This window comes from Electrona antarctica (assembly GCF_951216825.1).
Source record: "Electrona antarctica genome assembly, chromosome: 12".
NCBI lineage: Eukaryota > Metazoa > Chordata > Actinopteri > Myctophiformes > Myctophidae > Electrona > Electrona antarctica.
In genome coordinates, this window is record NC_136793.1 from 47694612 (window position 1) to 47709266 (window position 14655).

General features: G+C 43.2%; 1 protein-coding gene across 1 annotated transcript in view; it reads right to left on the reverse strand.

The window, feature by feature from the left end:
- The window catches only part of grin1b (glutamate receptor, ionotropic, N-methyl D-aspartate 1b), a gene marked incomplete at both ends in the record, with an annotated part of 57197 nt that overhangs the window by 24959 nt on the left and 17583 nt on the right, over positions 1-14655 (reverse strand). The window contains 7 exons of the mRNA XM_079517011.1: positions 725-852; positions 1139-1274; positions 3550-3636; positions 4654-4801; positions 5089-5263; positions 9442-9563; positions 11278-11375. Of these exons, the coding sequence (XP_079373137.1) occupies positions 725-852; positions 1139-1274; positions 3550-3636; positions 4654-4801; positions 5089-5263; positions 9442-9563; positions 11278-11375 (894 nt within the window). The remainder of the gene's footprint in view (positions 1-724; positions 853-1138; positions 1275-3549; positions 3637-4653; positions 4802-5088; positions 5264-9441; positions 9564-11277; positions 11376-14655) is intronic.

A 14655-nucleotide genomic window follows, 5' to 3' on the forward strand; every position in this document is an offset into this window, starting at 1 on the left:
ACAGTATCATGGCATTTTTGTTCTTTTTCTTTTGCCATGAAGTTTTTGATATAAATGTTATATTAGGCCTATCTTAGTGTTTTGTCAATTATTTTGGGGGGCCACTTGCAATATCCTCTCGGCCCACGGGTTGATCATACTGTTACAGTTGGAGGCCATCGATATTGTCCTTTTCTTTTTGCTGAGGTTTGCGTGATCTGCGCAAAAGGACAGTTAACCCATTTTGGGCGGGAACCCCTTTTGGTGTTTTAAACATTATGTTATAATTTAGCTATTGAAAAATAGCAGATCTACAAGCTCATAGCGCGCCACCGAGTGGCACGCTACGAGCTTGTAGGTCTGCTATTTTTGAAAGATCGTGAAAATATTTATTTCAGAAAACTGGAGGATTTAGAAGGATTTTTTTTAATTTTGAGGTCAGGCCTAAATGGGTCAAATGATAAGGGACAATATCGGTGGCACCCAACTGTATCTTACAAAGGCACTGACACACAGTTGGCTAACGTGTGTACTCAAATAAAATCACCTTAGCAGCCTCTGACCTTGAGTAATGACCTATACCATACAGTATATTTTATTTATTTTAATCATGATTTTATTTGACTATGAAACAACATGGCTTGCAATTTGCTAGCCATACATTGTAACAAAATGTTTACATTTCAATTTATTATTTATTAATTTTAACTCACTCTCTCTCACACACACACACACAGCTACTCACGCGCTCCTGCGTGCCAAATTTTCCATCAGCCACCAGGTGAACTTCATAAGTAAAGTTCATGTTCATGGCCAGTTTAATCAGCAGGTCGATGCAGAAACCATAGCAACACTGAGGAACGATGGGCTGACCTGAACGCGCACACACACACACACACACACACACACACACACACACACACACACACACACACACACACACACGGTTATTTAACAGTTGTTCAGTGTTAAACAAAGTCTGTCAGTTCATTCAATTGATCTATCCATCAACTATACAGCATGCTGCCAATGTACAGTTGCCAAATAGATGTGTCACGTGTGTGTGTGTCACGTCGTGTGTGTGTCACGTTGTGTGTGTGTGTGTGTGTGTGTGTCTGTGTGACTGCGTGCGTGCGTGCATGCGTGCGTTTGTGCGTACCAGGTGTCGTTCCGTTTGGTCCTGTACAGATGACCTTCTTGATAAGAACTCCGTTGAGAGTGTATTCCTCTTTACATGTCCCGTCAGTCTTTGTTGGCTTGACGTAAACAAATGGTTCCTGATGGATGGTCACAATCTGAAAACAGATTACAGATCACAATTGAGAGCAAGGGAGACCAATGTTCATGTAATTACAAGACAATTACAATAGCATGTTCTTATGTTATATCATGAAGCATGATGTAACATAAGGCACATACTACTGCATACTGCACATGATAATTACAGTAGAGTGTTCTTATGTTACAGTATATGATACTAGAGGTAGTTGAATTTACAATTTCGGCACTACGCTCATATTTACAGCGACTTACAATAGAAGGTATGCGTGTGACATCATCATCAAACCCGGAAGTTAGGCGGGAAAAAAACGACTTTCTGGCCTTGACAGCCCATACATCCAAACAGATAACTCCTATTTGATTGCATTAAACGACTTTAAACAACATTAAATTAACTTTGCCACCACCTTTGCCACTCGATCTGCCATTCACTTTATGCATGCGCATACCCTCTATAATAAGCAAGGTAAACACACATTACATCAAATAGGGAGATACATTGTAGTGCCTCAGTAAACTAGGATCACAGGTAATATAAACCAGTATTCTGCTACATTGAAATATTCGGCTACATTGAAATATTCGGCCACATTGAAATATTCGGCTACATTGAAAATGAGGTCCTGCCCCTCAATTGTACCCATTTTGGACTGATGTCGATAAAAAAAGCTTCTAAATCCTAATAATTTTCTGAAAAACCCATGTTTCTATGTCAGTGGTGCTCAACCTTTTTCATGTCAAGGACCCCCAGAATTATCTCTATTGGGCCACGGACCCCCATCTCAAAATATGTTGTTCCAGGGACCCCCCAGAAGCAAATATTTTAGTTAAAAATGTTCGCTCTGAAATATATATTCAATGATTTGTGCCACATTTTAACGATTTTTCAAAAATAGCAGACCTACAAGCTCGTAGCACGCCACTCGGTGACACGCTATGAGCTTGTAGATCTGCTATTTTTCAATAGCTAAATTATAACAATGTTTAAAACACCAAATGGGGTTCCCGCCCAAAATGGGTTAAATAAAGGTTATAATGAAACCAATAACTAGCATCAGTCTACACAATATACTATGAAAAATAATATTCTTTACATTGAAATTAAAGGATACAAGGTAGTATGCTATCTAAATTACTTTTGAACCTTGTATGTGGTCAAGAAACTGACCACATACAAGGTTGAGTTTTGCAAAAAAATGCAAGAGTCAATGATGGACGTCGGTTAAGCCTTTTTTATAAAATAAAATAGAAAGACAGATTGTGTTTCCATTTCTCAATACAGAATGCCAATTAATAGTCCTCTCACAATTATTACATAATTATGTATGACGATGATCTCATATTTGAGATAATGGCAATTATTTTTGCATAAGCCTCATAATCGTTTTCATATAAAAAAAAAATCATACATTTCAAAATATATAAAATACTCTATTTCCACTATTTGTTACAATTTAGCTATTGAAAAATAGCAGATCTACAAGCTCATAGCGCGCCACCGAGTGGCGCGCTACGAGTTTGTAGGTCTGCTATATGGAGGATTTAGAAGGATTTTTTTAAATTTTGAGGTCAGGCCTAAATGGGTCAAATGATAAGGGACAATATCGGTGGCACCCAACTGTAAAATGATTACCAGGGAACACATTTCATTAGTTTGAGACGGCCTTGTATTTGAGGTCATCGGTCATGTGATCACATGCGCTGCAGCTCGCTGCTCTAATGGGCCGTGCATTGAAGTCAAAACACTGGGCCCTCACATCTCCAGCCACGTCGCAGGCATTTAACCGTGCTCGTTCAAGCAGCAGAATGATAACGACAGCGAGAGCAGCGGTGACTAACATACTGTAACCTTTACATACACTTTTTTTCACTTTCTGCATAACGTCGTCGCTGTCGGGTGGAGAACATAGGTCCACAAGAGCGTTCTTTTTTTTAATACCCATTTAAAAAATACGATTAAATAGTGAAAATAGACACAAGCTCACAACGCGTCGCATCATGACGTGTTGTGAGTTTGTAGATCGGCAAATTTTCACTACCTTTGTATGATGCAGTAGGTAGGGCATTCTTTATTTATTTGTGCAGGTGAGAAAGGAACCCCATAAAGGGCTTATACAAGGTTTTCACCTAAGTTAAACAAAGTAATCAAACATAAGGAATTTGGGGACCCCCTAAAATAATTTGGCGACCCCCCGAGGGGTCGCGACCCACGGGTTGAGAACCCCTGCTATAGCACACACTAATTAATTTAGTGGAAGTGGAAGTAAAAGCAGTACTAGTAGTACATACCTTCAGTCTAGTAGACATCTGGTATCCTCGTGGTTTCTCTGTTTCCCCTCCAGGCCAGATAATCTTCCTCTGAGTGTTCATCACCACCTGAACACGCACGCACGCACACGCACACGCACACGCACACGCACACGCACACACACACAGAGTAGTATAGTAGAGAGAGTATACGTATTGTGTGTGCGTGCGTGCGTGCGTGCGTGCGTGCGTGCGTGCGTGCGTGCGTGCGTGCGTACATTGTTGCGTGCGTGCGTGTGTGTGTGTGTGTGTGATCTTTCTAGGATTACAGGAATATTGCAGGTCCACTTAACCCCTGCCCTCCCTTAACCAGCAGTCCCAGAGGTCCTGGTAGCATATTAGGCAACGATCCCATGGGTGCCCGGCAGCGTGAGCCGAGCACCCACGGGAGACAAGACAAACACCCGCGGGGGGAATGTGCCGGTTGGACGGTCGATGTGGAATGCTTTCTAACGAGTGCAGCATGCATGATGTGCTCGGCTGATACGTCACATGCAGTGGTGTGTAAAGTACTGGACGTGAGTACAATTTTGAGGTATTGTACTTTACTTGAGTATTTCCAACTTCCAATACTTTAACTTCTACACCACTACATCTCGGATCCAAATATTATATACTCCACTACATTTATTTGATAACTTTAGATACTAGTTACTTTGTAGATTTTGATTATTATTAAAGAACATACATTAACCACTTAGCCACAGTAGGCGCCCCACACTTCAAACAAGTGTGATTTTTAACACATTGTCTGCTATTGACGTATACTGTATATACGTGTTTTAATAGCCATATGTTGTCTGTGAGTGACTGACGTATATAACGCTTTATATGGACCTGAAACGGCACAGCTAAAAAAACTTTTTGTCCTGAGCCGGTTGCTAGGCAACGCATTGCTCTCCCCTGCACGTTTCTCGAGAAATATATTTAGTGTGAGCTAATGCTAACATTATCCTATTGCAATGGAGGTCTGCGAGCCTCCTGCGAGCGGGGAAAACGGAAGCACTTGAGTAGTAATCTCCCCAATTCCGGCCCGCGCAAGCTATTACCACTTGTGGCCACCAGGCTGCAAAGTGTTAACCTTACCTGTGACCCATTGAAGACTCCTACTTGCACCAGTCTGCCAGGTTTCTGCAGGTTGATAATGCTGTAGGTAGCAAAGCGTCTGTCTCCATCGTCGTTGAACTCGATCCTCCCTGTCAGGCCGTCTGCGTACTTGGATGACATCAGCACCCTGACGACCAATCACAGAACCACAAACTGTCAGCTTGTGTTGTGACGTGGTGGCATTAGTACATGACCTCACCTCTACAACCGTAGCAGTGTGTGTGCACTGCACATTTATAGACTCGCTTTTAATTCCTGATTTCGTGTTCTCATCTGTTTATACTCTTTTAGTATGTTTTTATTATCTTTCTCTTTAATGTGCTTTTATTAACAACTTTTATGTTGTTGAAGCAATTTATATTATATAATATTATTATTATTTATTTATTTTATTATTATCATCATCCTACTGACCGTTTGAAAAGTGGCCCGGTTCTCCAGATGTTGGTGTTTCCCACACATCCTCGGGGAGGTTCGGTTATGTTCTCCTTCTCAAAGAGCTCCTGTAGGGACAGGGCCACGATCGACACCGCGTCCGTGATATGAGCCGTCTCGTTCTTACCGTTTATCAGCTGTAACCCCAGGAGACCTGGCACCAGAGAGAGAGACGGGTCACACACTGTGGACACAGACACACACTCACGTTCCCAAAGACATTAGCATAATGTTTCATTTTTTTAACAAATCTACAAATAGATTCTGATTTATGACTGAAAGAGTCTAAAAGCCCCACTGGCGAGCCCTAGAGGCCATTGCTGCTAAAAAGGGTGCCAAGGGGTGGAGTGTGACAGGGGTGTTACGCATATATTTGTTCATAATCATTCAAGGATTAACGTGTATTGTAAGTGGAAATAAAGTACCATAGCCTAATTAAAAAGCTAGAAAGTGCATTTAAAACAGGCTCGAGAGAAAAGGGGCGTGATCAAAATCAGTAGGTTTCATCCTACAATCTGCTTATTAGATTATGAGGTATAATGCATGCAAAATTGGCATTTTGGCCTAAGGGTGGTGCTATAGAGGAATCAGTAAATAAGTAGGGTTCATTCTCTGGGGATCGTGAAGGTGCACAGTCAATTCCATCCATGGATGTTTCTTTAATAACTAGTTTGGGACTAAAGTGCTGGATCGATTAAACGGCACAGTCCTTAGAGCCCCGCCGCTTGCAGAGCTAATAAGAATTATTACAGTGGGAGGGAGGCACACTCACGCACGCACACACACACACGGGCAGGCACGCACACACACGGGTGTGAGGCGTCAGGCTAGCATGCTAGCATTAACAGGCTGGTGGGTCTGTAGCATCATGGGACCACATGCAAGGAGAAAGATGCTACTCTCTGAAAAAGTGACGACAACAACCCGTTGCCCTCCCAGAACGACCCTAAGACAATGCTTCCTAACCAAACACTGGCATATTGTTAACAACTGTCTGCACCCATAATTCAGCTAGACAAACAACAATTGATTAGCAATGTTGGCATTCCTCGTTAAAACAATGAGTAGCCTACTGCTAGCTGCATAATGGTTGCACTTTAAAGGCTCACCCATACTATGCTTTATATAACCTACTCACCGCGGTGACATGACGTCACTGAGCCACGGTGATAAGCGACTCACCGCTCACCCCAATCTCTCTGTTTAAATGACTAACCACTGCGGTTTATGCGTGAGCCTTTATACCACGTGGCATGACGTGTCACTTGCCGACCAGTATTGATCTACAAGCTAACAACGTATTGTGATGCGACACATTGTTAGCGTGTAGATCAAGACGATAGGGGACGTCAGCCATTATGTTCACTCATTTTAGGGGAGTTGCTGGGGTTAAGGTAAGTAGGTGTTGGGGTTATAGTAATAGGGTTGTGGTTGGGATTAGGCTACGCTACGGTTGGGATTCAGGGTTAGGGTTAAGGTTGGGATTAGGCTACGGTTGGGATTCAGGGTTAGGGTTAAGGTTGGGATTAGGCTACGGTTGGGATTCAGGGTTAGGGTTAAGGTTGAGGGAGCACTGAGCTGAGGGAACATATTGATATGCTCCTGACAGTAGTAGCTACTGTAGCTGGATCCATTGCTTTAAATGTGGAATGCTAAACAGTGCTAACACACTGGCTTCTGGCTGGCTGGATTACCAATGCAGGCAATAACATGAGTGTATGGAAAGGAACCTGGCTTGAATCCAAAATGGTCACCACTTTGGAGCTCCTCTAAAATGGTTTCATCACAAAATACTTTGACGGCTTTTATTTACTACTCTACCCAATGTAATGATGTTTTTGTACAGAAGTGAATAATATGCTTTAATAACACATAACCGGCTAGGTTAAGATTAACTATAAACCCTAACAATAAGAAAATAGCTCTTCTCTTTGTCTGTGCGGTCATACAGAACAATGTACTGTATAATATATATGTGGAACTGTTGTATCAAAGCTAGTGTGATCTAGTATATAGGCTACTGTACCAATACTTCTGTGCTATTCTGATAGTACTCAGATTAGATGGATTTAATAATCCACCACTGTACACAATAATCCAATATGATGGTAATAAAGAAACTCATTATTTCTTTCTTTTCTTGTTTAACCTATACAATTTCTAATCACTGGAGAAATTATTTTTGATTTCTTGTCCACATTTGGAGTTACATCATGGCAAGGTAACTACACAACCCAAACCTCTACAAAAGTGGTCTTACCCTTTAAGATGGAAAAAAATAAATGATTCTAACGGTATCTTTTGAAACCATTTTATATGAGCCCAGTGGTTCTCGGCAGTGTAAAACCACTGCACATGAACCATTTCCTTTCTATCATTTATCATCAGTTCAGGGTGTAACACATTCCATGTTTCTTTTTAACAGAACAGCAGTGCTCTGTTGAAAAGTACAGTAACTGATGCACAGATGTGTTAGGAAGGACATGCTGTTTTGTAGCGCGCACAGGCTAGCCCTCTACAATATTAGCTAACAGCTGGAGATGTTGAAGATCAGCCAGCTAGCCAGGGAACTACACAGCAGATTGAATGTGACGTATAGGCCTATTGATTATAATAAGCTATACTGAACGCCATTCAGCCATATTAATGACCATAATCCTGAACATAATTAATCGTTTGCATCCATCCATTTTAGGAGTGTAAAATTGCTATATAAATTTAAATCCTGATGATATTAAGGCATGAATTGCCAGTGTTTTCAGTTATCTGGCTGATCGAGCCATTAACACCTCAACCGCCCTATTTTGAAAAAAATAAATAATTCAAAACATTTTCAAAAAAATAAATTGCATCTTATCACTTTGTGAGTTTGTAGATGTTCTATTTTCAAACATTTTATTGTTATTTGTATTTATTTTATTACGTTTTTAGCTATAGGGCATGCCCAAAACAGGGACCTCAGGGTTAACATTTTATGTTGAGTCCTGTGACCCATCTAATTCAGTACAGTAAAAGACTGCTAACATTAGAACCGTCATTTGGTCAATGCTAATGAGTTCTCTGGCTAGCTGAGTCATCCTGCGCAAATCCCCCCCCCCCCCCCACCCCCCACCAGCTGGAGGCAGAAAACACTGTGTTGAAAAGGGTGTGGCTTCTACTGACCAGGGCAGAGCTTCAGACAGGAAAACAGGAAGCGACGGCGGAGTCTTACCATTGCGTTTCACACAGATTTCATTGTGTGTGAGTGAGCATGTGAGCTGGGGCGTTGTTGCTGTAGCAACTCTGCCTGGCAAATGTAGGCTACTTACCCCCTAGCATTTACATGTGGTGGGACACAGCCCACCCCATGTAAGAAATCATAAACTTGATTCAAACTCATGTGTATCCCTGCTTCTGTAAACGCTGTGAACCAAGACTAGACGTATAGGCCTAAAGTACAGGTTCTAGGCGTGTTATTGGCTTGTCTACTGAAAGAAGAGGTTGGCGAGCGGGCGGGCGACACACACTATAAAAATGAAAACAAACAGAAAGATGTTAGACATTTAAAGCCACAACGTTTCACAGAATAAACACCGTTTGGAACCTTTAAACATGTTGGTCTGTTTGGGATGTTTAAACGTTCAAACGCGTCAGAAAGAGGAACACAACGCACACCAATGTGTTAGCTATGATGAGTACAGATGTCATCATTATGAGAGAGAGAGAGAGAGAGAGACAGAAAATGGGTCTCCATCCATCTGTTTTCAAGTGAATATTCTCATGAAAAACCTTAATGGAATAAATATGGCTTTTAAAACCTTTTAACACTTGGTTGACGTAGAAATGCTGGACAGAAGATGCGATAAAGGAAGCCGATGAATTTAATAAAATTAATGATGACTTGCCGGTGACCTAACAACAGTTTTAGGTTTATTGACAAAATTCTCTACCAGTTGGCAGTTTCTGGTAATCTGTGCTGTACACCTGTTAAGAAGGGCTGGTCATGTACATACCCTCAACGCAAACTATTCCATAATAACTGCTTGGCTGGTGTTCCGTTGATGACATAACCGTGTTGTTGCGCTCTGAATGCTTGCACAACAGGTCATGGGAACATGCACCGATTAATTTTTTGCTGACTTTTTGGAAATTTGCGCAACATTTGGATGGAAACCGAGCCAATGAGAGAGAGAGAGAGAGAGGTAGAGAGTGAGAGAGAGAGAGAGAGAGAGAGAGAGAGAGAGAGAGAGAGAGGGAGAGAGAAAGAGAGAGAGTCTGCCATATGATCTAACAGCAGGGCAGGCGGGGTGGAGATGTCAGGTTGGAGATGGTGGAGGGTGTGTGCGTTCCTACCATCTGGTGCCTCAGCCAGGGCCTTTCCGCTCATCTCTCTCTCTCCGACCAGCCAGACGTACCCAGAACCTGTCATGTTGAGGTGGCGCGCTGCTTTATAGACCAACGCAGCCTCGTCCTCACTGTGTGGCACGCACGTGCACACGCACACGCACACGCACACACACACACACCGGGGGCACCCCAGAAATTCAAATTTTAGCATACAGTATATGCAGCCAAAGAATACATTATTTAAACAATACAGTTTAATTGCACAACCTTTTTTGTTATTATTTAATCTGATTACAGATTCTTTGTTGAATTGGTACCGCTTTGAAAATTGCTCATCATCATCATAAAACTTGAGACAGTCTTTATTTTCCATTGTGGAACTCTTTGATTTTCTTCAGTCCATCTAATATCGTATACGCTGCCATTTTGGAAATTTAAACTATCTCAGCATAACTTCATTGTGCTACCCATCCATACAGCTGCCTTTTCAGCAGTTATGGAGAACTTTTCTCCATAAAAAACTAATTTCTCCAAGTAATTCTATAATTATCTTCAAAAAGAGACGCATAGTGTCCTCTAGATAATGGACTATTAAAGAAGTCAAGGGTGTACATTATGCACATTGTGCTTTAAAATGTAGACACCCTGTTTCAAGGGTAGAATAGAAAAGACGTTGGTCATGGCGAAACGTTAAAGTGTTAAAGTGATTATTGCACAATAACCTACGGCAGGGGTGGGCAACTGGCGGCCCGGGGCCACATGCGGCCCCCACCTTCACTTAATTCGGCTCTCAGGTTAATGTCAGAATTCTGATATAATATTGGTTTCAGCTGATTACAATTCCACAACATGCAAACATGACCCGCTTTAATTACTTCAGTCTAAATTAGTAGCTCAATGCTTCAACACAAGTATAATTAAAGGCATTTGAAATGACATAAAAATGTTAATTTTCAGGATTCTGATTAAAAAATAGCAAAAATTCAAGATTTCAATTCGAATATAGCAAAAATAGCCGATCTACAAGCTCAAAACGTGTCGCAACGCGACGCGTTTTGAGCTTGTAGATCGGCTATTTTTGCGACGACCATAATATATGGCCCTAGGGAGTGAGTGTTGAAATATAGTGGCCCTCTCCATTGTCAAAGTTGCCCACCGCTGACCTACGGCTGTGTGCAGACTCTTCACCGTGACATAATAGACATAATTAATGACTCACCTAACTGCTACTGAGGTTCAAAGAGAAAGCTACAAAGCGTGTAGACTACATTGTTTAAGTCACAAGAGGGTGGTTTTCATAACATAAATCCGTTAATCCATCATGCATCTATTTTCTTTCTTTCGTTCTTTCCTTTTGACCAGCTTGAGATATCGGATTTCTTCTAAAACCAGGCAGTTTTAGAGCCAAGGGCGCAGAGGGCAATTTATAACTGGGGGTGTCCGATTCGGGGGACATGCAAGGATTTTCACAGATTCTTTTGCAGATTTGGGGTATTTCCTATGGCCAGCTTTGTGTGTTTGTGTGAATCATAGCGATGATTTGCTTGGCTGAGCACGGAATTGAGATGATTTCATTGGCTGAGCAAAGTACAAATTGAGGATAAAAAGTGAGGGCAGAAAAGTGAAGACGCAAATTGCGATTGGCTGGAATGAGATGATGAATGATGATGTATGATGATAAGAGCGCCCCTCACTTCACACGGGTGTGATTTTATTTATAAATTGTTTAAAAAAAAAAAACCTACATCTTCCTCTAAATGTAAAGACAGGAGCCGTGCAGTAGACGACAGGTGTACTAACCTAGCAGACAGGTGTACTAACCTAGCAGACAGGTGTACTAACCTAGCAGACAGGATGATGACTCGAGCTTCCAGGTCTCGTGCCTCCAGTAGCAGAGCTGTGAGGTTGGTGTCCTGACTGAACATCAGCACCTTCTCGGCCTGGACGACAGACAGACAGGCCCCCATGCAGAGAGACAGATCACAGCGCAGGGCGACAGGTCGCATGGCAGGAGGACAGGACGGCGGGTCGCACCGCCGCAGGAGGACAGGTCAAGTTGCAGGAACACAGGTCACACCAAAGCAAAAGAAAACACCACACAGGACACATGGAGGACAACACATGATCAGCTGTTCACTGTCAGAGCCCGGCTCCCACCCACAGACCAGCACCCACCAGCCATGGCCAACTTCAACAACCACCAACCAACCAATCACCAACAATCAACAAGCCCAACCACCAACCAACCACCACCAAACCACCCACCCAACTACCCCAAACAACCACCCATCAACCACCAACTACCTTCCACCCAACAACTGATTGATTGAGCACTTTATTGAAAATGAATTCAAAAGGATAAATTCACAAGAAAGCCTGTAGTCTTGTTTCCATTGTGGTCCTTTTGGGGAAGGGGGGCAGAGCAACCACCAACCAACCACCTACCAACAACCACTGCCTCCCCCTGGCCGGCGCCTTATGGAGGGGAAAGGAACTGGTTGGAATAATGTGTTCCTTCCGCGCACTACGTCCAACCGGGGGAACCCCCCCTTGTCAGATGAAAAGAAGCGGCTTGGAGTCCTCATGCATAGAATGAGGTCAGTCCGTTGCTCTCCCCAGGTTGGCAGAGGGATTGTAGCGCCCAGGATTACATATATAATTGACACTGGGTGAAAAAATGGGTTGCAAAATCGGGGGATAAAAATTTAGAGAAATTAAATTAAAGAAAACACCAAACAACCATCGACCAACAAACGCGAACCTGCACCCAACCACCCACCCAACAAACAACCCCAACTTACCACCCTCCAACAATCACCAACTGCCACCAACTACCTATTCACCAACAACCCCAACCATCACCCAATGGCCACCAACCAACCAACCAATGCATGGAGGGAGGCAGGGGTGCAGCTAGAAAGCCCGAGCCCCTGACCCCTGACACGCTCCATCTTTTATATTAATGATTTTATTTAAAATCATGGCCTAGCTTTTTATTTTCTAACTCGTTGTTGGTTGTCATCTACTTCACCTTCACTTCATCTATCTATCCTATAACCCTGGAGGGTTGTTGAGTGCCAGGGAACCACAGACGATCTGTTGACCAGCTCTCTCCATCCATCGCTCTCCGTCCGGCAGCTCTCATTGCCTCATAATTCTCCAATGTTACCTTCCCATCTTTTCTTGTGTCTTCCATGTCTCCTACTACCTTGTAGGATGCCTTGAAGAATGGTCTTCTGCAGCACATCTGTATTTCAAGTTGATGACTGTGTTGATGATTTTAACAACAAACTAAGATACTCCATAGATACAGTTGTTCCTGACCTGTACCACGGACACTAAGATACTCCATAGATACAGTTGTTCCTGACCTGTACCACGGACACTAAGATACTCCATAGATACAGTTGTTCCTGACCTGTACCATGGACAAAATGTTGCCAAATGTTGACCATGGCCACCTGAAAAGAAAAGCTGAGTGACGGTGGAGGAAGAGTACAAAAATGTCCATAATGCCACAGACGAAAAACAGTCTAAGTCCACACTATTTATCCATAATGTATAAATGATAGATAAGGGGTCAGGACAACCTTAGACTGTTTTTCGTCTGTGGTACTATTATTGTCCACGTTTTAAAGGACAGTTATTTATCTACAATAATTAGAAAGGAGAGACAAGGTCATTTCTTAAAGATGGAAACCAAAACAACAATAACGTCCTATGTTTCCACTATTAACAGTCTTTCAAGCATTAGCTCTTAGATGTGAGGTTAGGTGCTGCATTTCTTAAGGAGAAACAATAAATTCATATTAGAGCTGATATTTCTAACCTTGCTTTAGCAACTCCCTGGGATTTGCCTGTCCAATAACCCACGTATAGGATTACATCCCTTTGAGTTCATTAGTGGAGAGGCATCTCCATTAGGAACATGAATTATTATGTGCTCTTGACCCTATTCCAACTAAAGCTCTTTAGAGCTGCTTCCCACTGCCCCCCCCCCACCCTAACCACCCAATCTTGATGCTGCTGATCTTAGCAATTACTGTACAGGCCCATTTCCAACCCCCCATTTCCTTGGTAATCTTCTGGAGAAGATAGTTTTTAATCAACTACATATTTTTTGATACATTTCTACAACCAACATCTAAACACGCACCAACAACAACCATCACCCACGAATCACCCACTACCAATACCCACCCGTCCCGACCATGCACCCACCATCCAATAACAGCCATCACGAACTACCAAAAACCACCCCCCACCAACAACTAAGCACCGTCCACCATCACCAACTAATCAACCAACCACCCACCCAGGCAACCAACCAACCCACCCACCCAACCAACCAACCAACCAACCAACCCACCCACCCAACCAACCAACCCACCCACCCAGCCAACCAACCAACCAACCAACCAACCAACCCAGTACCTCCAACCATGCGGCCTCTCATCTGGGGGGAAATTGAGAAAGAAAATTCATGATTCCAAGATCTGCCGAATGGAAGCTGGAGGGCAAGGGGTGGGTAGGGAGGGTCACATGCAAACGGAGACGCTGTCAGAGTCCAACCAGGAGGACGTGCACGTTGAGAGGAGCGCTGATGCAACCGCAACTCAACAAAAAGACAAGTGGGGAGGACAAGGAGAGGAGGAGAAGAGGGGATGAAGTGATGAGGAGCAGGAGGAGGAGGAGAGGAGATGGTGGTTCAATCCCCAAAACGAAGAAAATAAAGAAAAAGGGAGGAGAGGAGGTGAGGAACCTGCAGGGCAGTGCAGCTCTACCCCTTTTACACACAAACAAGAAAAGAAGAGGAGAGGAGAGTGGAGAAGAGAGAGGAGAGGGAAAAAAGAGGAGAGAAAAGAAGATGAGAGAGGAGAGGAGAGAGAGGAGAGGAGAGACTAGGAGAGGAGAGGAGAGACTAGGAGAGGAGTGGAGAGGAGAGGAGAGACTAGGAGAGGAGAGGAGAGACTAGGAGAGGAGAGTGGAGAAGAGAGAGGAGAGGGAAAAAAGAGGAGAGAAAAGAAGATGAGAGAGGAGAGGAGAGAGAGTAGAGGAGAGGAGAGGAGAGACTAGGAGAGGAGAGACTATGAGAGGAGTGGAGAGGAGAGGAGAGGAGAGGAGAGGAGAGGAGAGGAGAGGAGAGGAGAGGAGAGGGAGAGGAGAGACTAGGAGAGGGAGAGGAGAGGGAGAGGAGAGGAGAGGAGAGGAGAGGAGAGG